Raw genomic sequence first — 27,909 nt, 5'->3', positions numbered from 1 at the left:
GTCCTGGAGCAATGGACTCTTTACAAAATGGAAACCAGGGTGGGACAAATTTTCTAAAACACACTTGTCCTATCGGGCAAGTCCTTTTAAAGATCAGCTTGCCCGAACCAACTTTTCCCTTGCCCAAAATTTAAAAGACATTTTTCTGTGTATTTTCACTTCCAGCAATGGAATTATTTTGTTATTGGCTCTAGTTTTCTGTGTTGACCAATGCTTGATACCCTGACTTTCAAAAGTAACAAGTGCATCAAAGTCTCACTCATGGAGAAATCTTACTTGCCCAATCAGCACTTTCACTTGCCTGGGACAATCGGGCTAGTGGACTTGTCCAACCCTAGAACCGAGAGCTTGATTTTGCCTTTCTACCTCTACTTGGAGATTAACAATGTGTCATTATATAGAAAAAAAAACATTCAAACAGAGTGAATATGCTGGATATGTGAAAGGTTGGGAGATTGAAAAACCATCCTGATCTTGTCAAAGAACTTCTTGAAAATGAAATAGCCCGTATAGTTATCTCTGGTGCTATCTATTGATGCTACTTGCTGAACTGGTACTGGACGTACTGGAGCTACTGTCTGTCCGCTTGTGTCCGTGAACTTTCCTGGGCCTGTTCATCTTGGTGGTTTGTTTGCGGAAGGACTGCAGCATGTCGATAAGAACTCTCCGTTTGAACCGCGCGGCCTCTTGTATCACGTCGTCTAGCAGCGACAGTCTCAGGGGTAACGGACCCTCCACCTGCTCTAGCAGGGCCAAGATTGCATCATCAGCTGAAAACAACAGGGGGAACAGTTAAAGAAGATCCAGTGACTACATCAAAACCATCACCAATCAACAGTTGATACCTGACTATCCTCCTGACTTCTTTTTCCAGCACCATTCTACACAAAGGTCTCTTTACATTGTCCTCCTAAACCCATCGCTTAAAAGTTATTTCAAATCCTTTGTACACCTTTTGGTTTGGTCTGATTCAGATCTTCATTAGAGACAGATATGTCACATATTCTTCCTGGATTCTGGGTGAATGATGTAAATCACCGTATGTCTGCTATGAGACAGACTTGTCAGGCCTCCATTCGGATAATATGAAGTTAATCATCAACTCCAGATGAAATTATAGAACTGCTAAAACGTGTTTAAAACTTCCACAATACTACTGAATGACTTCAACTGCCAAGTTCACACACACCAAAACCACTTCACACACACTTTTCTTCTTAACCATGACAAAAAATAACAATGAAAACAAACACATTTACAGTGTCTAGCAATTCATCCCTTCAAGACAGAAAAACACAAAAGCACTCACGTCTTCCTGGCCTCCTGAGTTCCCTGAAGATGGAAGTTTTCAGCTTGGCGTTTTCTCTCTCCACTCTCTGTAGATCCGCAGGAGACGGTGTCCGTTTCTTCCCGGCGTTTCTTCCCTCGTGAACGAGAGGATTGTTCCCCGGGATCTTTGACTGGTTCCCTTTGTCTCCGTTGAGGTGGTTCGTCAAGTCCGTGTTTGGTGCAGCATCTACGGCCATTTTCTCGCTCACAGAACCGTCCGAGTTTTTCACGTCTACTTCTTTGTCACAAAAGATAGAAATGTTAGAGGCCATGAACTGAAAACCAATTGTAGCTTTTTTGTTGGAATACAGTCAAACCTGCCTAAGAAGTTAATTCTAGACTTATAAAATCTGGTCTATGTGGACAGGGTTCTTCATACACTGTACTTGTATCAATTTAAAAAAAAATACCTAAGGGACCACCCAAAAAAGATCACCTCTACATAAGCCAGATGGTTCTTATGTAGTGGTCTATTGCATAGGTTTGACTGTTGCTTGCTTGGCACTGACATGTTGAATATCCCATAACATGTACAAAATTTGACAAAAAACTACATACAAAGAATCATTCAATACACTCTCCTTGAAACATACATGTACTTGCAATATCATTAAGCATATGCCAAAACTGCAAAAGAAAAGTCTGCATGATATGGTTTCATACCTACAGGTAAGTTTACATTTTGCTGCAATAGCAACGCATATGCTTCAAAGAAAATTCTAAATTAAATGTTTTCCACACCTTAGTTTATATGTATCTGCAATAGCAAGCCATATGCCCCATAACAACAAATATTATGGTCTATCACCCAAATTTACATGAACAATGTAGCTGCAACAGCAAGGCATACACCCAAAGAACAGTCTGGCTGATATGGTCTCATACCTGAGTTTGCTGCTGGTTTTCCCACAGTAGGAGGTGCAGAAGCTGGTCTCTTCTGGCTGTCCTTCTGGCTGGACTCGTTTGTGGTGGCCTGGGGTCTTCTGTAGGGGCCGGGTGACAGGGACCGGGCACGCTTTCCTGGGGGTCCTGATATAAAATCATAGAAATAAAAAAATCAGATCTCTGTGTCATAACTGCAGCATGAGTAGTTTAGCAACCTTGCTTTTTGGACCAAGGGGTTAGGAGTTAACATTGTATATCCTACCTGATGTCGCTCACCTGAAACCTTTTACCTCCCCAACTGAAGTCAGGTCCCCATTTTTACACCAGGGTACATGGAGTCAGGAAATTCCTATCCCAAGGTCACAAGATTATTAGCATGACAGAATTTGAACATATGGAAATTAGAGCAGAACAACCTGCAGTTAGGTCACACGACCAAACATTCCTTTCAGCTGTAGGAATCTTATGGCCTCCACCAGGCCTTCCTACAGGGGTATGGGGATCATAGAATTCGGCAAAAAAGATCGAGAAATTGGCCAGGGGAGTCAGTCTACGCTAAGGTTCATATCACGAGCTACCATGAACCAACTCCTATGATAGCAAAACTCCCCTGACAAATTTTTCATATAATAGCCAGCGTAACCTGGTAGAGCCAGACAGATGACAGCACCCCTACCTGGTGACCCCGGTGGTGTGTCCATCTGTCGTTTGTTCTTCCCCTGCTGACCCTGCAGCAGGTTATCCACATCTGCCTCGTCTACCATCATGCTCTGTGGAGGGGAAACAAGCATCATTAGAACAAACAGATGTATTGTAAATTCCTATTGTAAAGGAGTGAAGGGGGCAGTGTACATCAGAGCTCACTGGCCTACCCTTAACAGAGACGTGGGGTGGCATAGACTTATGATACTTATGACCCCCTCCTGTAAAAGTGGTGTGTTCCTGACAATTCACTGCTGGAAATAGAAGGGTCATTCATTCTGTGAACAAGGTCGACAGAGTTCATTCTAAAATTCAGAGGGGTAAGTCCCTATGGTGTTAATTGCAGCATTGGATGTTAAGTGTTAGCATTTTACTATAATGTATTTTACCAACACAGATGAACTTTCATATATATATATTAAGTATTGTAAATTCATTCGTGTTCACAGCAATTGAAATGAGAGTTTGCAGTAGTGGCACATTGGGAAAATTATGTTTTCAGTGTAAGAGAATCACTGCAAAACACGGCAGAAACTTCCAAATTTGCAGGATATGTAGCTGCATTGAATTAAAGAGCTTGTAAAAAGAGACCCCTAGCATTTTGCAGGTGAACAGCATACATGTACAATGCAATTTTGGGAATATCAACATCTGCATGTATCTTAATACTGTTCACTTTTGGGACTTGTTTTCGCTATATGGGGAAAAGATTTTGCAGTGTTCTAAGATCGCAGTTAAAACTACACTGTAGTACTTGAGCTATATAGAAACAGATCTTTGACGTGTCATGATTTTGCAATGGAAGCCTGTGATCACAGTACAACAAGTTATCACCTGGTCTTTAACACCTATACAGATGTTATCACGGCCCTGTATGATATAAACAGAGATTATCTCCCTCAACATGTCCTTGGACAGTTTGAATGGGTTGCCGAAGGTGTGCAGCCTGACAGGCTGGTATATGATACTCCCCAGAGTCTACTCAAACCCACACAGGGGCATACCCAGCACCCGGGGATCCACCACCTTAAATAACTCAACTCCCTCCCCTATGTTGCCCCTTGTGGGGTTATTTGGGGGGTAATCTCTATGTAGACATAGATCTGATGTAGCTGAGACAATATCCCTCACCATGTCCTTGGACAGTTTGAATGGGTTGCCGAAGGTGTGCAGTCTGACCGGCTGAGGTTCCACCTCCCGGAGCGGCTGTGGCTGTTTCTTCAGGTACTCCTGGTAGTTCCCCATCTGCTGAACAGGAATGCTGTGGAGTTGGTCTGGAGTAAAACATAGGAAAAAGTGTTAGCTCTTGGTTTTGTGGCATTCCTGGCTGAGTGATTAGGCTAGCAGACATGGGATTGAGAGGTTACTGGTTCGAATCATGGCATTCCTGGCTGGACATTATATCCTTGTGAAAGGCACTTAACACAAGTCCCTCACACCAACCTGGTGTAAACAGATACCTGACGTGGCAAAAGGCAGTGGAGGGAGAAGGATGGGCTCTGCCCTCCAATGTTATACCCTAGACACATTGGATTAACAATACACAATGCCTACGTCCTCAAAAAACTATGGGACCATGACTTTTTCTTAGACATGACAGACATTTTTGGTCTGTATAATACGTTATCATATGGTGTGGGAAGGACTTTAATGTTTCTTAATTATCAAAGCTTTCACCTTCATTGACAAACTTGATGTGTTCCATAACATAACAGTTTTAGAATTAACTATTTTAATTACCTTTATGGACAAACTTTATATTTTTCACAAGTGACAAAGTTTCTTACATTAAATTTTTATTTGATTGCACCTGTATTGTACCAACTCCACAAAGAAGGAATAAGGGAACGAATATAACATTATCCCTAATGGAGATCCAAATAAAACAAACAAACAAATGATGATTGTTCTAGAAAAGGATTATTTTGAGAAAAAAAAACTGTTGTTTTCCCACCTTCATCGACAAACTTGATGTGCGAGGGCGAGGTCTGCATGATGTTCCTCCTCATCCTCAGTACCTGGTCCAGCATGTACACTCTCACCTTCATCCACAAACTCTATGTGTTCTATACTAAGGCACTGTTCTATTTTTTCTCACCTTCACCAACAAACTTTACATTTCCCACACTGCTATAGTTCTACAAAAATAAACAGTTTTAGGGGAATAAATTATATAATTTTCTCACCTTCATCGACAAACTTGATGTGCGAGGGTGACGTCTGCATGTCGAAAGATTGGTCATATAGCATACTAAGTTGTGTAGAAATCAAACCTTTAAATACTTCTGCAAAATTTCCTTTCTCACCTTCATCGACAAACTTGATGTGCGAGGGTGACGTCTGCATGAGGTTCCTCCTCATCCTCTGTACCTGGTCCAGCAGTCCGCCCCGCGGGATGTCGAACGGGTTCCGGTAGCTCTGCGCCCGAAGCTCCCAGTCCGCCACCGCGATGGAGAAGCCGGGAAACTCGGTGGAGTCGGTACGGATTGGCGCCGGGAGCGGGGACTCTCCCGTGATGGACTGGAGAACCTGCTGGAAGTCTGTACGGAGAGCTGGGGATGCGGGGGTGGACCTGACGAGAGACAGTACAAAAACGGTTACTGTAAATGCATTTAAGTTCGTAGTGTCAGGACAATGGAGTGTTCCCGGTAGCACCATCTCATGTAGTCATAGACTGTCATGGAAAAATATTTGTAGAGGTTTTAAGTTTGCGGCGAATTGGCAATGCCAAAACCGTACGTGAACATTTCTGCATTTACACTAATTTAAAAGTAAATCTGCTGCCATCCAAGGAGAATCAGTTGCTGTAAACTCTCCTGTGATGAACTGAAGTACCTGCTGGAAGTAAGGGGAGGGAAAAGGTTACATCTGCTGCCATCCAAGCAGAATCGCATGCTGTAAAGTTAAAACTCTCCCGTGATGGAGAAGCCGGGAAACTCCGTGGAGTCGGTTCGGATGGGGGCCGGGAGCGGGGACTCTCCCGTGATGGACTGGAGAACCTGCTGGAAGTCTGTACGGAGGGCGGGGGATGCTGGGGTGGATCTGAGAGGTAAGGGAACAGGTTACTGTAAAAGTTCGAGGGGATTTAATTTTGCGTTCGGTGGAGTCGGTTCGGATGGGGGCCGGGAGCGGGGACTCTCCTGTGATGGACTGGAGAACCTGCTGGAAGTCTGTACGGAGAGCGGGCGATGCTGGGGTGAATTCTCTGATGGGAAAGGGAATAAAACGGTTATATCTGCTGTTATCCAAGCAGAATCAGGTGATGTAAACTCTCCGTGATGGACTGGAGAACCTGCTTGAAATCTGTACGGAGGGCGGGCGATGCTGGGGTGGACCTGGTGGAACAAAATGGTTATACAGTGAAGGCTGCAAAATACTCATCAAGTTTTGCGAAATGTCCTGCAAAATTTCAGAGAAGACACTGTGAAATTTCAGAGAACGCACTGCGAAAGTTTTGTGTAACAAAATGCGAAATGTCGCAGAATGCACTATGAAATTTTGCATAGCACAATGTGAAATTTTGCCTCCAAAAATAATTTCATTAGGTTGATAGGTCATTGGATGGTAGACTTTTCTTTTACACAACCAGTTAATAGTAGTATATTACCTGCTGACGTTTTGATGCCTATCAGAATAACTGCATCATTGACTGGGAAGGGGCCAAGGTAACTGACAGGGAAGACAACAGGCATATCCGGTGGATCAAACTTTAAATAGGCAGTCTGGATAAGGAAGTCAACTCCAGTGATGAACCAGAACGAGGGGGATACAAGCTTAGCCACTTTTGGGATTGTGTTCTCGCCGCAAAAGTGCCACCTACATCGGCTACATATAGCAGCAAGAGGCAGAACTCCAGTTGTAAGCTCTGAGGACGATGTCTGTCGAAACGTCAGCAGGTAATATTAACTGGTTGTGTAAAAGTAAACTCTACTATCCTATGGTAATATAAGCCTGCTGTAAATTCATATTCTAATTCAGTAGGGATTATTGAGGGGAACAAGGGGAAAGGGACTTTTTACTGTGTTTTACAGTCCTTCTGCATCACCAATAGGGTTGGCTTTTCCAAGTGCTATCTTCTTCAAGCACACTACTTTACATAGTGTCTCTTAAGTGGATCCCAACAGACCCTTTAAAAGCCCTCTATTCTATACATGTACCTCAACTTCAAGTGCTCTTTGCCACATATAACACCATTCCAACCTGATACCAATTACTTTGTAGTGGCTGATACAAAATATGATGGCCCTTCTTAAATAAGAGCAGCTAATATCAGCTTTGATAGGATTCCATTTGAGTACCTAGTCAAGTTGTCTGTTTTGATTCTAAGCAATGAATTTCAAGTACAACATCTTTAACGCTAGTTCACCTTTATCCACGGGGTAACCTATATCCGTTGCTGTCAGAGATGGGTATTTAGGGATGTTAAGTCGACGGTAGGGTGATGTGAAGATAGGGTGGTGTGGAAGCAGCTTTCAAGTTTGGTTCGAGCGGGAGCTCGACCAAAGTAAGTAAGTTTAAGTAAGTCGACGGGCGAGAGTTTCAAACTACAATATTTTGAACAAATTACAACTTGAAACCACCTTCCGTCCAGTTGATATCCCTTAATACTGTGTTCAACTTGGTAAACATAACGAATATAGGTTACCCTGTGGATAAAGGTGAACTAGTGTTACCATACAAGAGCTCTGTATTAAAAACATGTTGGCTAAAATAAAAGGTTGTCTCACCTTGGTACAACTCTGATGACACTGTCTTGTGGGGGTTTCTTTCCTACTGAAGCTATTATTCTGTCACTCTCCAACTTGGCCTGGAAATTACACAATAGCCATGAAGTTAGCAAGATATTTGGTCTTTTCTAAGATTTGCTACAGTCCACACTACATGGTACAATCATATTTCTTACCTTTTTTGTCTGTGAACATTAGGCTCTGGTAACTGATGATACTTTTCAAATAAAACTCAGCAGTTGTGATATTGTATGATGGTGTTGGCAGGGACAGTTCTGTTTTCACATAAAAAAAGTATTCCTAACATTTTACCAAGTGATGAAGATGACAAGAATTTATAAGATATAATAGCTTAATTGCAAGTGGTACAGAGAGATAGAGGGGGGATAAAGAGAGACAGAGAGAGAGAGAGACAGAGAGACACAGAGAGAGAGAGAGACAGAGAGACACAGAGAGAGACACAGAGAGAGAGACAGAGAGAGAGAATGTACAGGACATAGTCTAAAATTCATTTATTTATCTATTACGGTTCTCCAATACAATGGATGAACAGGTGTTTCTTGTTGGAAGACACCTTTTCAAGGCTACCATACCAAAGACCATACACATTATGGACAGCAATAGTCTTACAGAAACAGATAAGAGTGAAGACTAGAGAAGACGTCACCAGTACCTGTTGCTTGAGCTTCTTGAGGTAGGAGATGACGCTGTAGGACAGACACATGTCCAGGTGGTCGGGGATCAACTGGGGAGCACCCATCCTCCGCAGGGCTGCTTTTAACGGCTGGAAAATATTATACAACATACGGTCAAAAACTACACTTTTGGATTCATAGCACATCTGACGGCATAGGTCACTTGACCTTATGGTTAGATAACTGGTCAGACCAATCATGGCAGGCTAACAAGTTTAAAGATACAGTCACTGGAAATACTGGTAACATCAAAATTGGGCATTGGAACTAATCTAACTAAAGGTAGATACATGTAGTTCTAAGAAACAGTATTGTTAGTACAAAAGTGTCATTTTCTGAAATAAGGCAAGTACCAAATCCTTGAAAACATTTATGATTTCCACAGTTCTTAGTCTAGTACATGTATACAGAAAAGTATACTTACACCCATGTAGTAGCTAGGCATACTCTTCAAATAGTTGTCGAATGCTGTTCTCCACTTTGCATTGGGCTTCAACTTGTGCACCTTGAACAACTCATCTGAAAAAACATGTAAAAATGTTAATAATGAACTAAGGGTTAGCTAAAGATAAGGACTTGTTACGGATGTTTTCAGAATATTAGGAATATCAACTTCCCACTGATGTTGTGCCCTTGGGAAAGGTACTTTACACGACTTTCCTCATTCCACTAAAAATGAGTAGTCAGTTAGTTCTCGGAAAAGAAGTAAAGTGGAGGTTTCATATTTGAAGAGAGTCACACCTCAAGCATGTTTAAGAACCTACCACAATCATTAATCAAAGAAGGGGTCCTTTTGGCTGTCAGTGTATAAAACAGTCTAGTCCTTCATACCTTCTACTTATTATACAAAGTGGTGTTTTATGCCTTGAGGTGTTTTATAGGTCATGGCAGGGTTCTAGCCAGGATTTCATTTTAGCGTAGAAGCAGGGGGTTTTGGCCCTTCCACGGTTAAAAGTTGGCATTCTGTTAACATCACGTGGAATTATTTGAAAGATTTGGTCAGTTTTGAGAGGCATATCATCATTTTTCATTGCTCTGTGAGACATTGATTAGACATTGTTGAACAAGCAAATGATAGCAAAGCACCACTACACTAGTTAAAAATTAGCGTAGTGGCACTTATTCTAGCGTAGTGGTCACAAATAAATGCACTGGCTAGAACCCTGCATGGAAACGAACAAAAAAAACAACTTACCCAGAAGTGGCAGCAGTACGGGGTAGTTGTACGGCATGATGAACAGATTGACACATGTCATGCTCATGCTGGCCTTCAGGTACCCAAACGGGTGTCCGATGTCGCTGTACCTCCCACTGCTCGGCACAAAGCACTGCATAATACAATGGATTCATGTTAAGAGATCGGCAGTCATTAAGTCATGAAAAATACAAGGAACAAATCGCTTGTAAAGTTAAACACACATGTCAAAACTTACATCTTCACATGATTTGTAAGATCACGCATGGCATAATTGGCAGCACTTTGGGCTCAGGCCCAAGAGGTCTATGGGTTTGAAACCTGCCACATCACCAATCTTGTGCCCCTGTGTGGTAATGTAACTTTACACAACTTTCCTCAACCTTTCACTCAGGTGGAAATGAGCACCTAGCTATGGCTAGGTCTGTCCCTCGGATAGGACGTTAATCTGTGTTTGCTGAGACCCACACCTCAAGCACATAAAAGAACCTGCCATACATCAAAAAGATGTACTTCAACAACCTTGCAGATAAAATCTAAAGCCAAAGAAGGGTGTATTGGGCGTAAAATGTTCAAAAACTAGAAAATCTTCTTCCCTACCTGCCAACATGTAGTGGGAGACTTCCTCTCCAGTATAAACTGTGTAAGAGGTGACGGCTCCAGTTCATACTTGTCAAACGGCAGGTTATCAATCACCATCGGCTCACTGTTGGTGCAGGTGAACTTCACCATGGGATGGGCATTCCTAGGAAGCTGTGAAACAGAGAAAATAATAATTCAGTCTTTTTTTCTTTTACTACCAGGTTCAAAGTTAATGTTTGAAATATAAGTTGTTGACATAAGTGCAACAGAATTGAAACACTTAAAACAAAGTAGACTAATAAGAATAAAAACAACAAAAGTAAGAGAGTAGAAACTAAGTTAGAGACTAGGAATACTAGTAAATATTGTAAGGGTCATACAAAAGCATTTTGAGTCAACTCTTTTTTGCATATTCTTTTGCAATTGTTATACTGCAAATGCAGAAATGTTCGCAATGGTTTTATGTTCTCAGTTTCTGCAGTGGCCGGTTCACCACAAACTCAAAACCACCACAAACATTTTTCCATAACAACAGGATATAATGCAAACTCAAAACCAACGCTAACATTTTTCCAGTGAGAGCAATTTTTGGGACTACAGAATATGACACTAACATGAACTCAAAACCACTGTGAACACTACATTTTTTTCCGCTGACACAAAATTAAATCCCCACAAACTTAAATGCATATACAGTACTGTACATTTGTAAATCTTGAAATATTTGTGGTGGATTTATGTTTGCATTGGACCAAGCCATTGACTGACCAGTGTGGGTGCATTGCTATCTGGCCAGAAAGCCTCTGGGATGGGCCAGTGTCCCAGGGGAATGCCAGTTTTTGGGTTGGGTCGGACGTAGATGAGCTTGTGACAGCTGTGCCATGCTGTGTTGGTGGGGAGGGGGGAGGGAGCATTCGCCCGCAGGATACTCTTGTTGTTCTCTTGCAAATCTGTGGAAAAATTGATACATTCAATGAAAAACAACAGAAATACCAAGTCTTTAATCTGCACAAGAGATGGGATAATTGTTCAGTCAAACTTGTCTACAGCAACCACTCAAGAATGGTCACTGCAGACGGGTTGCCACTATACTGGTTGTCATATAGGATTCTTAAATATTATACTTGGTGCAATAGGGATGCAAGTTTGTGCTACTTTTTGGCTTCTGCATGCTAGTTTTCCATAAGCAAAATGTTACCGATTCAAGACAGGGCTCGAAATTCATTTTTGGCATTAGGTGCACTGGTGCACCCAGCTTAAAAAATCGGGTGCACCAAAAATATTTTGGGTGCACAACATAAATTTAAGTAGAATGTCAGAAAAACCCAATAGCAAAACATAGTTACATGCTATCAAATTCTTAAACAAGTACCATGACAGACATTTTTATTATCTTTCTAACCCTTAGTTGTCAAAAATATCATGTATGATGTACACTTTGATATCTTTACATACATAAATCCAAGAAAATATTTGGGTGCACCCTGTGCACCCACAGAAAATAATTGGGTGCACAGCTCCAATTTTGGGTGCACCTGGGTGCACATGCACCCAGTATTTCGAGCCCTGCAAGACAATGAATGACAAGTCTCTTACCTTTCTCAGGCTTTAAGTGTGTTAAGTCTGCGCTGATGATCCCATTCATCGTGCCTTCTGTCTCTGTGTGGTTTTGTCCATTACCTAGTATAAAACAATGTAAATGAAATGTAAGTTTATGAAGGTTAGCGCTCGTTCACCTTTATCCGTGGGGTCACCTTTATCCGTTGTTTTTAAGAACAGCACATTTAGGAGTATTAAGTCTGCTGACAGTGGTTTCAAATTTGCAATATTTTCAAAATGTTCCGATTTGAAACCACCGTCTGTCGACTTCATATCCCTAAATACATTTTTTCTTACAGAGAACAAATATAGGTTACCCCCGGATTAAGGTGAACCAGCGTTACACGCCAAGGTAAACAATATTCAAATGCAATTATTAATCAAACCAACACACTGGGATAAAATTTGAAGATTTACTTTCATATTTTAAGTGACACAAATCACTCTTCTTCTATAGCACAACTTTAAAATCATTAATATTTGCAAATTATATCTGTAGTTTGGAAAAAAGGTGTCCACTTTTGGCAGTGAAAAGAAGAAACATAATAACACTTTCTTTTCTCACAATTGCAGTGGACCCAAATATGATGTACATTACATGTAACAAAAGTATGATTTCATGCAGATGCATAAGAGGAAGATATGTAAGACTAGAAAGGCCGACATTTGCTTAAGAGCAAATACAGCATATTTCAGCCATACCCCTTCCCACGCAACATTGGACTGTTCCAAATCACCCCTGCGCAAAAATGGAACATCCTCTTAACAGTACATTATCCCCCAAAGTGGACTGGTATTGTGAATTGATTCCAGGTAAAAACAGAGCTTGCTTCTATTTTTCAGAAAATGACAATAATCACACCTTCCATTCAGAAAATTTTCATCGTGACTGAAAATTGTTGAATGACTTCATGTAATGTCATTAACAATTTTCAGTACGATAACTAGGTGTAAGTTTAAAAAAGTATAAGCTCCTTGTGATGTGGGTACATTTATTATTACAGTAAACTTTTTTTATTCAAGTAGGGCATACGATTTAATAATTATCAAGCAGGTGCAGGTACTGTAGGAGCGTTTGTTTTCTTCAAGCTGTAAAACTGTTAAACTGTTTTACTTTGTATGCAATTAGCCATTGAGCCTATTCTTATTTTAGTTTAACAACTCAGTCCTGCCAGACCCGGAAGATACGATTGAACCTTGTTCGAGGATTTATTTTCGTGTGTCTGGTCAGTCTGTTCATACCCTGGCGCTGAGAGTGTTTTATTGGGCTGAAACTCTGGCAGTTTAAAGTTACTTACAATTTAAATGTTCAAAGTTTATGTCAAACAACAACAGCACTAGGAACACATACATTTGCTCTGGAGAAAATACAGCAGTTTTCGCAAGTTCCAGTCCAGTGATAGAAATGTGGCCACTATAGACAGGTGGTCACTATAGAGAAAAATGCTGATCTATTGACTAGGAGCCATACGTTACACATGATTTCAGTACACTGATCATTAATCATATAAACATTGCACAGGTAAGCCAATTGTTTAGATGTACAATTAAGTTCAAATAATTCTGAAGAGAAATATTGATGAGAAAATAATCATTCTCGCCACTGTCTAACTTATTATTACGTATCAAAAGTAAACGCAGATTTTCTAACTAACGCACCTTTCGCCGACTTCATCAAAGGACCGCCGCTATCAATCAAACACGGCTGTTGATTAGACTTAGAGTTTCAAACAGTCATGTGCTGTGTGCCAGTTGACAGCGAACTTCATGCTACGTGATGTTTTACATTGCTTGGACCTTCTTTCCTACAGCGGTGCTTCTACAAAATATTTAGACTGTAACACTGAGTCCCACATGTTTTATAGAATAGAATTTGACGCAGAACAGCGTTTTTTGCTGGGTATTTTTCTTGAAACATGTCCGTGGGAATATCAGCGAGGCGGCGACGTAGGGATATCAGACCGTCAACAAAAGTCGCACGGTGGCTAACGGCGCAGCGAAGATACTAGCGCTATAAATAAGCGCTTCAACTAAGGATGGCAACCCGTACAATATTTTTGTATACTGTTGAGCTAAGTAAAGTTTGTTGTTTATGAGGTTTTTGTTGTCTTTGAAGCTTTGACCCGAAATATTCTAAAGTCAAACTGCTGAAGAGAAGTAAGTGACTGCTACGATTATCGTAGATATGGCCCTAAAAAAACTGACAAAAGAAGCCTTTTCAATAGTCTAAAATGCAAGAGCTTCCGGGGGGCTTCGCCCACCTGGGTCCCCCCCACAGTGGCCCTGCCCCTGGACCCCGCCAGGGACATTCGGCGGCCCCCGGACCCCTGTCCGACGCTTTGAAAAAATCCTGGCGAGAAGTCTGTACGGCCTGAGTCTTCAAGTTAACGTATTGTGTGGTCCCACTTATGAATATCAATTAGCCTTCGCTTTCCTCTTCGCTGATTGGCTGAACCATTAATTGAATTAACTCTTCCTGCCGGCTAGACGCAGGTGCAGATGTCGGCTCTGTGGGGTGAACGTCCGAATGGTCATGGCATGGAGAACGAAAAAAAACCAATTTCCCCTAAAAAAGGGCTGTAATTAAGCCTTTTACAGTACTTTATGCCAAAAATTTTACTTGGATCATTTTACCAACTATCTTATGCCTATCTATACCAAATGTTACTCATACCAGGGTACAGGGGTGCAAAATATACCGTTATAAGACCGTCAACAACAGTCGCACGGAGCTAACAGCGCAGCGAAAATACCATCGCTAGCGTTTCAACTTCGGATAACAAGTTATAAGTACTGTTGAACTCAGTAACGTTAAAGTTTGTTTTTAGTTGCCTTTGACGGTTTGACCTGAAATAGTGTTACGCTAAACTCCTGAAGAGAAGTTAAGTGACTGCTGCGATTATCATAGATATGCCCCTAAGAACTGATACAATATAAAGCCTTCTGAATAGTCTAAAATGCGAGAGCCTTAGGCGGGCTTCGCTCCCCCTGGCGGGAACACTGCTATATACGGGATCATGAGGCCCCGCTTATGAATATTAATTAGCCTTTGGCCTCCTCTTCGCTGATTGGCTAGGTCTTTGATTCAATTAACTCTCCGGCTGACGCGCACAGGTGTGGCTCTGTGCGGGGTCACGGAAGGTCACGTCAGGAGGCCAAAAGAAAACAAATTTCCCCTCAGAAAAGTGCCAAAATTAATCATTTTATAGTTGTTTATGTCAAAAATTTTACTTGAATCTTGTTACCAAGTATCTAATGCCTATCTACACCAAATTTCAGCTCATTTAATTGTAATACCAGGGTACAGGAGCCAAAAGTGTCCTTTTTTGGTCAAAAATTGGCCAAAAATCGCAAAAATAAGCATTTTGTTGCACTGTACACCAAAAGTGTTATTGAATTTATATGAAGGGATTATCAAGGCACATCTGTGTCAAATTTCAGCTCATTCGGTTGCAATACCAAGGTACAGGAGCCAAAAGTGTCCTTTTTTGGTCAAAAATTGGTCAAAAAATCGCAAAAATAAGCATTTTGTTGTACTGTACACCAAAAGTGTTATTGAATTTATATGGGAGCATTATCAAGGCACATCTCTGTCAAATTTCAGCTCATTTGGTTGTAATACCAGGGTACAGGGGCCAAAAGTGTCCTTTTTTGGTCAAAAATTGGTCAAAAAATCGCAAAAATAAGCATTTTGTTGTACTGTACACCAAAAGTGTTATCGAATTTATATGGGAGCATTATCAAGGCACATCTCTGTCAAATTTCAGCTCATTTGGTTGTAATACCAGGGTACAGGGGCCAAAATATACAGTTTTGGTCTAAAATTGACCAAAAAATCTCAATAAAATCATTTTAGAGGCAGATATGAAAAAACTGAGAAAAAAGCATCAAGGTATTGGCCCATTCTACCCCTGTGCCAAATTTCAGGTCATTCGGTCCAGGAACGGCGGAGATGAATCACTTTGAAGATTTGACAGGAGAAAGAAAGAAAGAAAGAAAGAAAGAAACATTACGAATACAATATATTTCACCATACTATGTATGGCTGAAATATAAAAAAAACTGACAGTTCAGTGATGTATCACATTTGAAGAGTATTTCACACAGATCTAAAATCACTTGTGCACGCCGCTATGGCACAAAGGTCTAAACCGGCAAAATCCCTGGTGTCGACACTATACAGTACAAGACAATGTAAGTGCGCACTTGGACTTGTTCCAAATGATTAGAGATGCTATAAAGCTCCTCCAGGCAGGAGATTCAAGATGACAAATCTTTGAGGGATGCTGACAGGATGAGTTCTCAGTAAGACTTCTTGGTGTGCGGCTTTCTCAAGCGTAAAAACCAAGATGGTGATGAATTGTGTGTTATAACGCAGTCCCGTAGGAAATATTGCCTCTGACCTGACATAAATTCTGATAGAGATTACAGTCTGAAGTTTGTAGTCATGGCTGGAACTCACACTAGAGTCACAGTTGATGCAGAGCTAATATCACAAAATGTACCTTAGGCTATTATTCAATCTGAATGTTAACCATTGCTGGGCAGACCTCACCAAAAAATCTAGTTACAGACATGTAGGAAAGAATGGAATGCACATTCACCATGAAATAAAACAAACTACAAAACATGTACAGTTTCAAGTCTTGAAAACCCCAAATCTTATGCTAACCTTCAAATCAAATAAAAATTTTAGGCAATTCAAAAAAACGGTTTCATAGTACTTTTCCTGACAATTAAGAATTTGCTGTAAGACACCTGACAACATTTTCTTAGGGGCACAGAGCAGTTTGGGGTGCACAAAGTATGTTATGCACAAAATATTTCAAGCCCTGCCTAGGGCCATTATTCACTCAGAATTAGCGGGTTGTCTGTTCGGAAGCTAAATAGATTTACTGAAAAAAAGGATAGGGATGGCAGGGAATATAAAACTGAATGCTCCAAGCACTGTATGGCAATGAAACATCTTCCATGTTTTCATGACACTTTACAAATGACAGTAGAGGCAGACATGCACTATATATGAGTACATTACGGTTATACAGGAAATTGTCTACATTTTACAGGATTATGTAGTCACTACCAGTACAGCCTGTCCAGTGAACAATGTTTTGATGCTGCTATTTTTTCTTATCAGCCTGGGACTGGGTGGCATCCTTGGTACTACTCTTAGTCTTAGAGATAAATGTGATAAACCAATTATTAAAAAATCAGACTGAGCTCTAGGTTCCAATTAGTTAGTATCTGGAGACCCCTGGGAGTTAAATCCTGGAAAGTGCACCTTGGTTGGGGCAGCACACATCTTTTGGAAGGGACATATGATGGGGGTCTAGTGTTCGAGGAAGTGCCGTAGTGCATTAAAGGGGAATAACTAGCAACCCCAAATTATAAGAATATATCCTGCTACTGAAACTACAAGGAAACTTACTTGGTCAACATATGTGCCACTACAAAATGTAGGTACATGTGATGTCTTGCTTTTCATCAGCGCTGAGAGAGCAGAGCTTTTCTGGAAGAAGTTGCATGTGCAAAGGTACGTGAAAAAGAGGAAGGAAGGAACGAAACTGGTACTAGTAGGTTTACCATTGGGATCCGGGTCAGGCCCGATCTTCTCGAAGTGCAGCACCACTCCACTCTGAACCTTCATGGACAGAGAGTCGAGACACTGGTGCAACGTCTTCTGGGAGGCCACTGTGTAGGAACGTCCTGGAAAACAAATCATCATCATCATTCCACTGCATATAACCCAGACTAAGTTCACTGTACTGTAATCTACACTACTCAACAAAACAGCAGACCAAATTAGTGACAGACTTCAAAATTGCCATCATTTTCCATACCACAGTTGTGCCAAATGCATACTTCTATAACATAGTAAGATATCATTAAGAAATTTGTGGACCTCCTCTAGGATCTAAAGTCTTCTAAGTCTAACTCTAAAGTATCCAATTCTAAATGGTTTAAAAATATGAATACAGTCAAACCTGTATTAGCGGCCACCTTTGCATAACGGCCACCTGCCCATAGTGGCCACTTTTTGTCGGTCCCTTGGATTCGTAATGATTAAGAAATAGGCTTAGCGGCCACCTGTCCAACGCGGCCACGGCCACACGATTTCCGGTCCCGCAGGTACAAAAACACTGCCGATTACGGCCACGCGGACCGCTGATCTATGTTTCGGCACGCGTTCGGCCATATACAGCTGCCGTATCGTCACCCTACGCCGGATTTAAAACCTCTTTGATTTATTTTCAAAACAAAACTTCGTAAACTGGCGCTACCCATACCCGCCGACAAGCGAGGTCATATAAGGTCAATAGACGACACCAATATTACAGAGGTAAATTGCGTTAAAGTTACGTTCTAATACACTATCGCTTAGGTTAATTTTTATCACAAAAACTTTCTAAATGAATTGTTACAAAGACAAAATGATATGACCTTCAGACTATGGTGGATTTTATTCTTACATTTATTAAGAGATAAGTCTAAAATGACGAGACTTTTCTTGTGAGTACCACATTAGCATAATGGGCGAACCTGACGTGTGAACGCGGGAGGGAACACACGGACGGCGAAGTATCAAAGGATACAAGACGAAAGATCAAAGAAATATGACGATACCGGTCTCTTCAGACAATATCAACTGTAGAACATTTAAAACTTTTTATAGCTTTTGTTTTCTTAATACATATAGTGTAAAATCATTGCAGTACATGTACAGTACTGTATTATGTGAATAAAGATCAGTGGGTACTAAAACCATGTGTAACTTATTGCTTGTGGTCAATTAATTAGCATATTCTCTATAGTGGCCACCTCTCTATAGTGGCCAATTTTGACCAGTCCCTTGAGTGGCCGCTATAGACAGGTTTGACTGTAATTCAAAATTTTATTAGTGGACTTAATTCTGTTCTGTGAAATACCAACAATACATGTAATTTATTTCCTTCTGAATGTGCTACAGGACTGGTATACAACTTGTTTCCTATACTACCCAGTTTTATCTGATATATATACATATACACAAGTATTCAGCTTGAATAATAATGATCTTCTTCCATTATAACTCAGCTTCTATGTCTCTTCTGCTACTGGAAATTCAGCTGAACTACATTTAAAAAAAATTCTTACTCCACCTTTGAAAAAACAGGTATTGGTCTGAGACTTTTTATTCTGAATGCCTACAGAAGGCAAAGCAGTCATCGGATCCTCAAGTCAGGTGAAGCATTTTTCTTTTTCAAGTACTTTGTGGCAGTGAAATGCAGCTTCGCTACGGCTCCCATTTTTAGCCAAGCACACGACAATAACAAAAACTCCTTGAGATGACAGCCATAAAAACTGACGTAAGCAAAAATACGGCACGTGTCTCGAGAAGCAATCAGCATGGTTGAAGACTTCACATCCTTTGTGTTCACGTCTTTCAAGTGACGCAGGATTCTCTCATTAGATTTACCGTATATTCTCGAATAAAGTACGCACCCCAATTAAAGTACGCACCCCTGATTTTGGACAAGTCTTAGACAGGTCTTTGGGACTGAAAGGTAAAATGGAAAAACTCAAATAAAGTACGCACCCCTTCTCCACCAATTTTGAACAGACCTTTAACTGGATATATTCAAATTTATGATGTTTTCCCATGGTTATTTTGCATAAGATAACCTGGAGAATTGCCTACTGCAATTATAAAAATCACTGTGTAGAAGAAATCAGGAAAATCCAGTTGTACAAGTCAAAGTCACTGACTCAAAAGGATTGTATGCAAATGCCAATCTTATGTAAATCATGTTTAGACAATTTCTTTGTTTCATGTTTAGACAACTACAAGATAACAACAATGTGCATGTTTTGAAAAAATTACTAGAAGTGTAGCTCCACCTTGCTTTATTTTAGGCTTTTTTTACCATTTCTCTGTGCAGTGACCTCAAATAAAGTACGCACCCCAACTTTGGCAACAACTTGTAGCACCTTTTCAATTTTGAAAAGTTAAAAAAGTGCGTACTTTATTCGAGAATATACGGTAATCATGGCCCTAGCCCCTGCTGGAAACCAGTATAGAACTGGAACTGTGACAAAAACATGCAGTATGGAAAGAAAACCCAGCAACATCGCATAGAAACTAGATGTGTTGAATGTGATCCTTTCCATGCTGAAGTGAAAAGAAGACGACCATTCATTCACCACAAGAGACAGAGAAGCTCACATGAACACAGATATTTTTGTTCCTATCTCAGCTTGTTGCTGGGTAGACTTTGTTGCTGCTAACTTCAACTCTTACGTGTATAATTCTGTAGGGTAACTGCACACCGCCACATTCACAAAAAGGCATTTTTAAAACCTTTTCAAGAATGTCTTGAAAACCTGGATATTTGAAGTGTGCATATCTTTGGATTACCTATGCTGTGATAGCAGATCTGCAATGCTTTCCTTTTTATAAATGTGGTGGGGTTTTCAGGAACATGACCTAGCAGAATAAACGCTCACACACACTCACTATCCAGTTTATCGTCTGTTGTTCCCCGTCATGCAAGGGTTGACATTACAGTCTCTGGTAAATCAAATTAAACATTTTGCAGCTAAAATACTTCTTCTTTTAAAATGTGTTCCCTTTGGGCAAATATTTCAGGTAAAAATTAGTGATACAGTCAACTCAATGTACAGTGTAGGACCAACATTTTTCCCAACTACGTTTAATCAAAAGGCAACAATAAACAAAAACATCCAAAAAACACTGTCCTTTCTAATCAGGCCCCAAGGAAGACTGATCTTATCTCATTGATTACTGTCGGTATTTACTTCAAAGAGTATCTTCAAGGACTATAACTATACTAACGAGAGTAGAACGCCCACATATGCACAGACTCACAACCTTACTGCAATTAACAACTGCACAGGGAATCAGGTGCTTGACATATGACGTTGGACACAATTTATATCAGCACTTTTGGAGAACACTTCAAAAGCATGAGATAAGATTTTAGATTAATGGAATTCCAGTAATTTTAGAGTACAAAGAAAATTGGAAGGGGCTCAGTTGAATCTCTAAGATCTAAGTTGTGTAGTCAAGCTTCATCTATATGGAAACAGACATTGGTGACTCGTCCATTGGAATGACACCTTGCCACGACTCCTGTACTTAACGCCTTTCGGAGGCCTTCAAAGCAAGTTAAAACCTTTGGATGAGTACGAGTTCTCTCTACTCACCTCCGGTGACCTCGCACAGAACAGAGATTGGGGACTTGTCCATTGGAATGACACCTTGCGGCGGCTCCTGCATTTAATGCCTCTTGGAGGCCTTCAAAGCAAGTTCAAACCTTTGGATGAGTGCGAGTTGTTGATCTCTCTACTTACCTCCCGTGACCTCACACAGAACAGAAATTGGCGACTCGTCCATTGGAATGACACCTTGCAGTGGCTCCTGTACTTAACACCTTTCTGAGGCCTTTAAAGCAAGTTAGAACCTTTGGATAAGTGCGAACTGTTGATCTCTCGATCCACTCACCTCCTGTGACCTCACACAGAACGGAGATTGGCGACTCGTCCATTGGAATGACACCTTGCAGTGGCTCCTGCACTTAACGCCTTTCGGAGGCCTTTAAAGCAAGTTAAAACCTTCGAATGACTGCGAGTTGTTGATCTCTCTACTTACCTCCCGTGACCTCACACAGAACAGAGATCGGGGACTCGTCCAGTGGATTTGGAATGACAATTTGTGACTGGCAATTGTGGGTACTTCAAGAAGCCTTCACGGCAAGTTAAAACCCTATGACAAGTGTCAGTCACTGCTCTCTTCACTCACCTCCTGTGACCTCACACAGAACTGAGATCGGTGATTCGTCCATTGGAATGACGCCCTGAGGTGGCTCTTGTACGCGGCAGGCCACCCCCGGGATTCGCAGCACCAGCGAGAACAGCCGCTGGTCCCATCGGAATGGTTCTTTGGTCAGCTCGCCGCCCGGCAGTTGGGAGTTCATTGGTAGGGTTAACTGGCAGAGGAGAGAATAGAGAATATGTCAGAATTCTACAGTTTTGGGCAATAAACTTACTACAGGAGCCATTTGTGTTTGGATATAACCTAGATGCACAGATCACTACTGGGAGTTCATTGGTAGGGTTAACTAGAGGAGAGAAGATGTCAGTTAACAGGTTTGAATCCTACAGTCTTGGGCAAGTAACTACCAAAGAATGGTTCTTTGGTCAGCTCCCCACCAGGCAACTGGGAGTTCATTGGTAGGGTTAACTGGTAGAAGGTAGAAGATGTCAGTTAATAGGTTTGAATTCTCTGGTCCCACCAGAATGGTTCTTTGGTCAGCTCGCCGCCAGGCAACTGGGACTTCATCGGTAGGGTTAACTGGTAGAGGAGAGAAGATGTCAGTTAACAGGTTTGAATTTTATAGTCTTGGACAATGAACGACCAGAGCCTTTTGTTTTTAGAAATAGTCACAACACAGATCACTACTGTAATACTGAATTCTACAGTCCTGGGCAAGGAACTACCAGAGAATGGTTCTTTGGTTAGCTCCCCGCCCGGCAGTTGGGAGTTCATCGGTAGGGTCAACTGGTAGGGGGAGAAGATGTCAGTTAATAGATTCAAATTCTATAGTCCCTGGCCTACTTTCACAAGAAAAGTTCAGTCCCAGTGCACTCAATGATTCCAATCTTTTTCCAGTGCTATATAAATAAATTCTTGTCTTTGTGCTAGAAGATTTGTGCACATTTTAGACACAAAATTATAAGCAAAGCTGCTGCATCTACTAGTATTTGACTTTTTCTTTAACTTAAGGTACAGTAATGGTGCATTGGTAGACTTTATTTTGAACTTGAGCCTGAAATATGTCATGGTATCATACTGATACCCTGTATGACAGGTAAATCAACAGGTTATTTTCATCCTCGTCATCCTCGCTGCATATCAGTCTTCGCTGAGGTGGGCCATCATTGTTCTCCACACTTTTCTGTCTGATGCTGATTGTTGCACCCTCCCATGTGCATCCCATCTCAGCAAGGTCTTGCTCCACAGTTCTCGTGTTATTTTACATTACAAAAAATGTCTTCTGTAACCTCACCTCCTCCTGTACCCCACTGCTGCTGGTTAGCTTACTGCCATCTGTGATCGTCACAACCATGGCTGGCTCCAGGAAAAACGGGTTCCTTCCCTGTACAAATGCACAACAAATCATGGTATCAAATCATATTCTGAAATAAAAATCAACTTTATAACAATATCAATGATTTCTGCAATTCTACAAAAATAAATTAGGAATTTTTTAAACTTTGTTTCTTCCCTATAAAAATACAGATCAAAAATTAAGATCAGTTTCTGAAAGTAGGATGCAACTTCTTAACCATCTTCATGGTTTCTGAAATTCTACAGAAGTACACGGACAGAAATTTTCAAATCTAGCTGTCATCAAAATGTACATGTATCTATCTTAGAAGCTAGCGCCATGTGTGTACCTAAGCAAATTTTAGGTATAGGTACATGGGTTTAGGTACAGTTCCAGACCTGTACCTGTACTTGAACAAGTTTGATCAAGCACACACATGTATGTAAATTAAATATGTCTTTTTTTAGTGATAAATTCATCTTCATACACAGAATTACATATTACTTGTATCTAAAAACAATTTCTTTGCAAGTTGCCTATGTTTCAACTACAAGATTATCACAAAATCATCATTGATTCAGGATTTACTTATCTGTAGTCTGAAAAAGTGGTGTTCAGCAAGAATGTGATGTTCAGTACTGACCTGTCCATAGTTGTCGATGCCTGACACAAGCCTGTTGAGGTTGAGCAGGTCGAAGGCCTGTTTGAGAGCCTGTCCCATGGTGGTCATACCTGTGGCCTGCAGGTTCTTCAGCTCATTCATGAACGCCACATGGTTCTCCTTCCACCCAGCCTGAACAAAAGCAAACAAGAACATGGTCAAAGCCGTTTTTTTCTAGTTGGACTGGTCCAGAAAAACCGGACCTGAAAAACATCAGTGGACCGGATCTTGGACTGATTCGAAAATGAACAGATTTTACCAGCAGGAGTTTGTAAGTTTTGTGGCTTACCGGACCATTGTTTTGTGTATCGCCCAGCATTCACAAGTTTTTACAATCAGGCCCAAGTTCAGGTCTGGACCAGATCTTCTGGACCATACCTGGACCTGAATTTTCTTTACCGGTACCCACCCCTACACCTACCCACATGTAGCAACTATTATTACAGTCCATTCAGAGTTTCAAAAGTTGTCTTGACCCAGAATATCCAGAAACACAAACAGACACCTCACACGAGAGGGCAAAGTTGACCTTGACCTTCGTCTTCCAAACACCTACCCACACAGCAAATATTATTACAATCAATCCAGAGGATCAAAAGTTATTCTGACCAGAAACAGGGTTGGAGAAGTCCTCCAGTCCTATTGTCCACTGCAAGTGAAAGCGCTGATCAGGCAAGTGCATGACCTAACCCACTTGCCTGATCGGGCAAGTAATTTTTTTTCCATTGAGTGACATTTTGATAACACACATTTGTACTTGTTACTTTTTACAGTCATGGCAATAATAAGAATTCCATTGCTGCAATTCTATGCATATAAAGTGACATTTGAATTCTAGGCGAGTGAAAAATTGTCTTGGGCAAGTAAATTGCGTTTGCCTGATAGTACAAGTGAGATTTAGAAAACTTGTCCAAACCAGCCACAAATATTCAGAAACACAAACAGACACCACGTACGAGCCAGGCAAAGTCGACCTAGACCTTCGTCTTCCCAACATCTTTCCACACAGAAAATATTATTACAATCCATTCAGAGGTTCAAAAGTTATGCTCAGACCACAAATATCAGAAACACAAACAGACACCACACATGAGCAGGCAAAGTTGACCTTGACCTTTGTATTCCCTGCACCTATCCACACAGCAAATATTATTACTACAGTCAATTCAAAGGTTCAATAGATCTATGCTGACCACAAATATCCAGAAACACAAATACTGAAACAGACACCTACACACACGCCAAAAACAATGCCTCCATTTTTCATGGAGGTTATTTCTTCTCAATCAATCGTGAAGAAGTTCATCAGGTTGGTAAAACTAAAACACTGAGTAGCAAAAAATTCTTCAAGTTCAAAACCAAGTGTTATTTCACAAGTTAACCTTCCTACAAGCGCAATATTTTACATTACTGAGAAGGTCTTTTTCCACTGGACTTGTTACATGTTCAAGAGACAAATGACACGTGTCATATACACAGGGTTCATACATGTCAAATTTTTCTCATTTTCACATGTTCAATGAAGAGATAGAAGATCATGGCTTATTATGGCTGGACACAAAGTATTGCACAGGCACCAATATATATGTTTTACTATTTTAGCCATTTTTCAAATAATGTTACAGGCAAGAGGGAGCAAGTATTACCTACCGGTCACATATATAAAACAAATCATTTTTCATCTTAGCAACTGCAATGACTAAATGTGACATCTGCCAGGTACATACACAATGTGTGTACTTTTTGAAGTTTTCTGATTCATAAAAAGTAATGCTACTGTTATTCCATTCATTCAACTTACATGATATAACCTGCTTGACATAACACGAATAAATATACCGTATTACATGTACAATGCATAATCTTGCTCTGAAGTATCACTGTATGCCATGAATATTCCTTGCATTTTAACTGCAACTTGCTTTTTGTCTGAGGTCCAAGATTGATTACATGTGTTAGATTTTTAAGTAAGCTACGGTCTTGAACAAGTTGAAGATATAACATTACTAGCAAGGTAAGCCCAGCAATACAACACAAGTCTCACCATCATTTCACTCACCCAAACAATCACAGTGAGTCAGTATCAAGATTCTAGTGCTGTGTTCTAATGTAAAACTGATCACGTTTAACCCCAGACAATTCAGTCTGTTCACCATGGTCGAGACAGTTTCCCATAAACATCATATTAATGGTCTGAAAACTCTTTGTGCATGTAACAGCATACATCCACTGAAATTCAATAAGGTAAGGGGTAAAATGGTATGAATGCATGAAAAGCTACACTCATAATGTGTGTTTGTACAAATGTAATGTTACACTAATGTTGTTGTAGGAACAAAAACTGCAAACCCCAAACAGAAGGAAACAATTGTTAATTTACTTTTCAGGATTTCTGACTGTTAGCATTGTACTTAGCGATGTAGCTATATTGTACGTTTTGTATTAATATGATGAATAGTAACCACAGTATATGGGCAAATCTCATTGTCAGATATGCTTTAAACGTTAGATATATAACAACAAAAAATCTGCAAAATTTGTTCAATAATCTGTAATTAATGGTTACTCACAAGTTGTGGTGGGATTATAGCCTCTAGTAGAAAGGCTTGTTTATCATTATAGATCAAAGTAATGTGTTCAATAGCTGAATCTTCATTAATAATAGGGAAAGTTTCCGGGAAATTTGAAAGTAAAATATTGTTGGCAAACAATCATATTCTTCACAAAACAAATGATAATTTTCTGTAGCCTAAAACTATGTAGGGTATGAAGTGTATCAAAAATTTGCTCTTGCACTTGGCCTAATGCTGTTCAGCAGAAAATGCTTGGTACAATTCCAAGGAATCTAAAACTGCAAATCTTTAATCCCTCAGGAAATTCTTCAGCAACTTTAAAAATGTGGTTGGCAGACTATTTGCACAGGCACAATCTTTGTTACATGTAGCAGTGTCAATGGTTCAAACATGTCTGGTCACTCAGTGGTCAGCAACTTGGTATTACTTTCATATAATGGTAATTCATCTTCTTTTTAAAATAAAACATTAATGACTGAATAATACTAATTATAAAATCTTTGGGCTGATCTCAATTAATCAAATCAAATCATGAAGAGCCTATGTCATTTAAAGCAAGTTTTTTAAAGCAACAAGAAAAAAATTCTGCATATCAATTAATGGCTGTCTGGCAGGTAATGTGAAACTTGATGCACACTTTAAAAAAAAATCCTGAATTTAATTGAATTGCTGGTTTATTACCATTTACTTATTATACCAAAAATGAAAAAGCAAGTGACTTTATAACGTTTATTGATTGATATATCACACAACCTGCTATCAAGGAGGTTAAAGAATCACAAGGAGGTTAAAAAACCTCCTTGCTGCTATTAATCAAATATGAATACATTGGCACACAAAGTTAACGTTAAATAACTGTTATGACAACAACAACATATATATTATAGTTGTACATTTTCTCAAATAACACAATATTTTTTTTAGTACATGTACTCTAGTTAAATCTGAATAATATTTGGCATTACTTGAGATCATCAGGGACTGCTTGAGATTTCAAGAAAGTTATTTGAATAATTTATGCAAACTTTCTCATGTGACATGCAAATACTAGACCCAGAATGCACTGCAAAGGAGAAGGAATCAAGATGTCGTCGGTACGGGACGGTCTGTACTTGAAGAGCTCCCCACTTTCCCGTTGATTCTGCCGTCGGCTCCCGCCTGGAAACCCCGATAGGAGGAGATCTTGCGACTTTGCTGTCTGCGGGATACTTCTGTGGGGGAACTGGGCGGAGAAGCCTTCCAGAATCGGTAACAAAACTCAAAAGAAACTCACCTTTATGGCGGCCGGAGGGTCTTCAAACGACACCAGCATGTACCGGTCAGCCCTCGAGCCAGGATCCCGCTGGCGCAACTGCAACAAAAGTGACAATCGAATTTTACTGTCGAATGAACCTATGGTGGAATAAAAATCAGAAAATACGTCCAAATCACGTCCGTGTTTACCTTCAGAAACGTTTCCACTGCGCCCTTTGCTACGTCCAGTAGTGTCGTGCCCATGTACGTACGTTGATTCATTGACGCGGAGGTGTCTATAACGAAGAGTATGATCGGCATGATTATCAGAGAGTGAGGGGGAGGCCCTAGGGCCCCGATCTACCGCGCCTAGGACTCAGAAATCCACCCTGTTTGCGAGGGGTGCGACACGGTCCCCTCCTGCTCAAGATGGCTGGCGCCTCTGGCAGGCTGGTTGCTGTTCCTGCTCGAGCACAACACGCCACGACGGGTCGTCACGTGATCCTCCCGCCATCACCGCCCTCATTGGTTAGATCACCGCCACCGTAAAACCTCTTACTTTCGCCCGACACATCCTTTTACCTCAAAATACCCCAACTCCTAAGAAATATCGCCATTTT

The 27,909-nt window shown here is 40.6% G+C and overlaps 1 protein-coding gene across 3 annotated transcripts; it reads right to left on the bottom strand.

Annotated features, from left to right (window-relative positions):
- Nucleotides 1–103: 103 nt before the first annotated feature.
- LOC118427294 (integrator complex subunit 6-B-like) lies at nucleotides 104–27,909 on the bottom strand. 3 transcript variants are annotated; one of them, XM_035836999.1, is made up of 19 exons: nucleotides 27,500–27,909; nucleotides 27,330–27,407; nucleotides 23,466–23,615; nucleotides 22,781–22,870; nucleotides 21,514–21,700; nucleotides 17,298–17,420; nucleotides 11,712–11,795; nucleotides 10,884–11,065; nucleotides 10,134–10,286; nucleotides 9,534–9,666; nucleotides 8,763–8,857; nucleotides 8,317–8,427; nucleotides 7,644–7,723; nucleotides 5,223–5,488; nucleotides 4,048–4,190; nucleotides 2,891–2,984; nucleotides 2,215–2,358; nucleotides 1,310–1,567; nucleotides 104–770 (listed from the first exon to the last, which is right to left on the bottom strand). In XM_035836999.1, the coding sequence occupies exons 1-19, from the start codon at nucleotides 27,608–27,610 to the stop codon at nucleotides 526–528; spliced, it is 2,727 nt and encodes a 908-aa protein (XP_035692892.1). In that variant the 5' UTR covers nucleotides 27,611–27,909; the 3' UTR covers nucleotides 104–525. The 3 variants fall into 3 exon arrangements, with proteins under 3 accessions (XP_035692892.1, XP_035692890.1, XP_035692891.1); XM_035836997.1 differs by lacking the exons at nucleotides 22,781–22,870; nucleotides 23,466–23,615; nucleotides 27,330–27,407; nucleotides 27,500–27,909 and adding an exon at nucleotides 5,103–5,142 and having other exon boundaries at nucleotides 5,263–5,488; nucleotides 21,514–21,696; XM_035836998.1 differs by lacking the exons at nucleotides 22,781–22,870; nucleotides 23,466–23,615; nucleotides 27,330–27,407; nucleotides 27,500–27,909 and having other exon boundaries at nucleotides 1,310–1,564; nucleotides 21,514–21,696.

The sequence above is a fragment of the Branchiostoma floridae genome, chromosome 12, assembly GCF_000003815.2.
Source record: "Branchiostoma floridae strain S238N-H82 chromosome 12, Bfl_VNyyK, whole genome shotgun sequence".
NCBI classification, from domain to species: Eukaryota; Metazoa; Chordata; class Leptocardii; order Amphioxiformes; family Branchiostomatidae; genus Branchiostoma; species Branchiostoma floridae.
Note: the sequence above shows the minus strand (reverse complement) of the source record. Positions and strands in the feature narration are given on the sequence as shown.

Bases quoted from the DNA above. Each gene is read 5' to 3' on its own strand.
- LOC118427294 (XM_035836999.1), bottom strand. From the start codon at position 27,610: ATGCCGATCATACTCTTCGTTATAGACACCTCCGCGTCAATGAATCAA. The intron at 7,724-8,316 runs GTACTGGTGACG...TGTAATTTCCAG, and splicing joins TCAAGAAGCTCAAGCAACAG to GCCAAGTTGGAGAGTGACAG. The intron at 771-1,309 runs GTGAGTGCTTTT...TGTTGTTTTCAG, and splicing joins ACTCAGGAGGCCAGGAAGAC to CTGATGATGCAATCTTGGCC.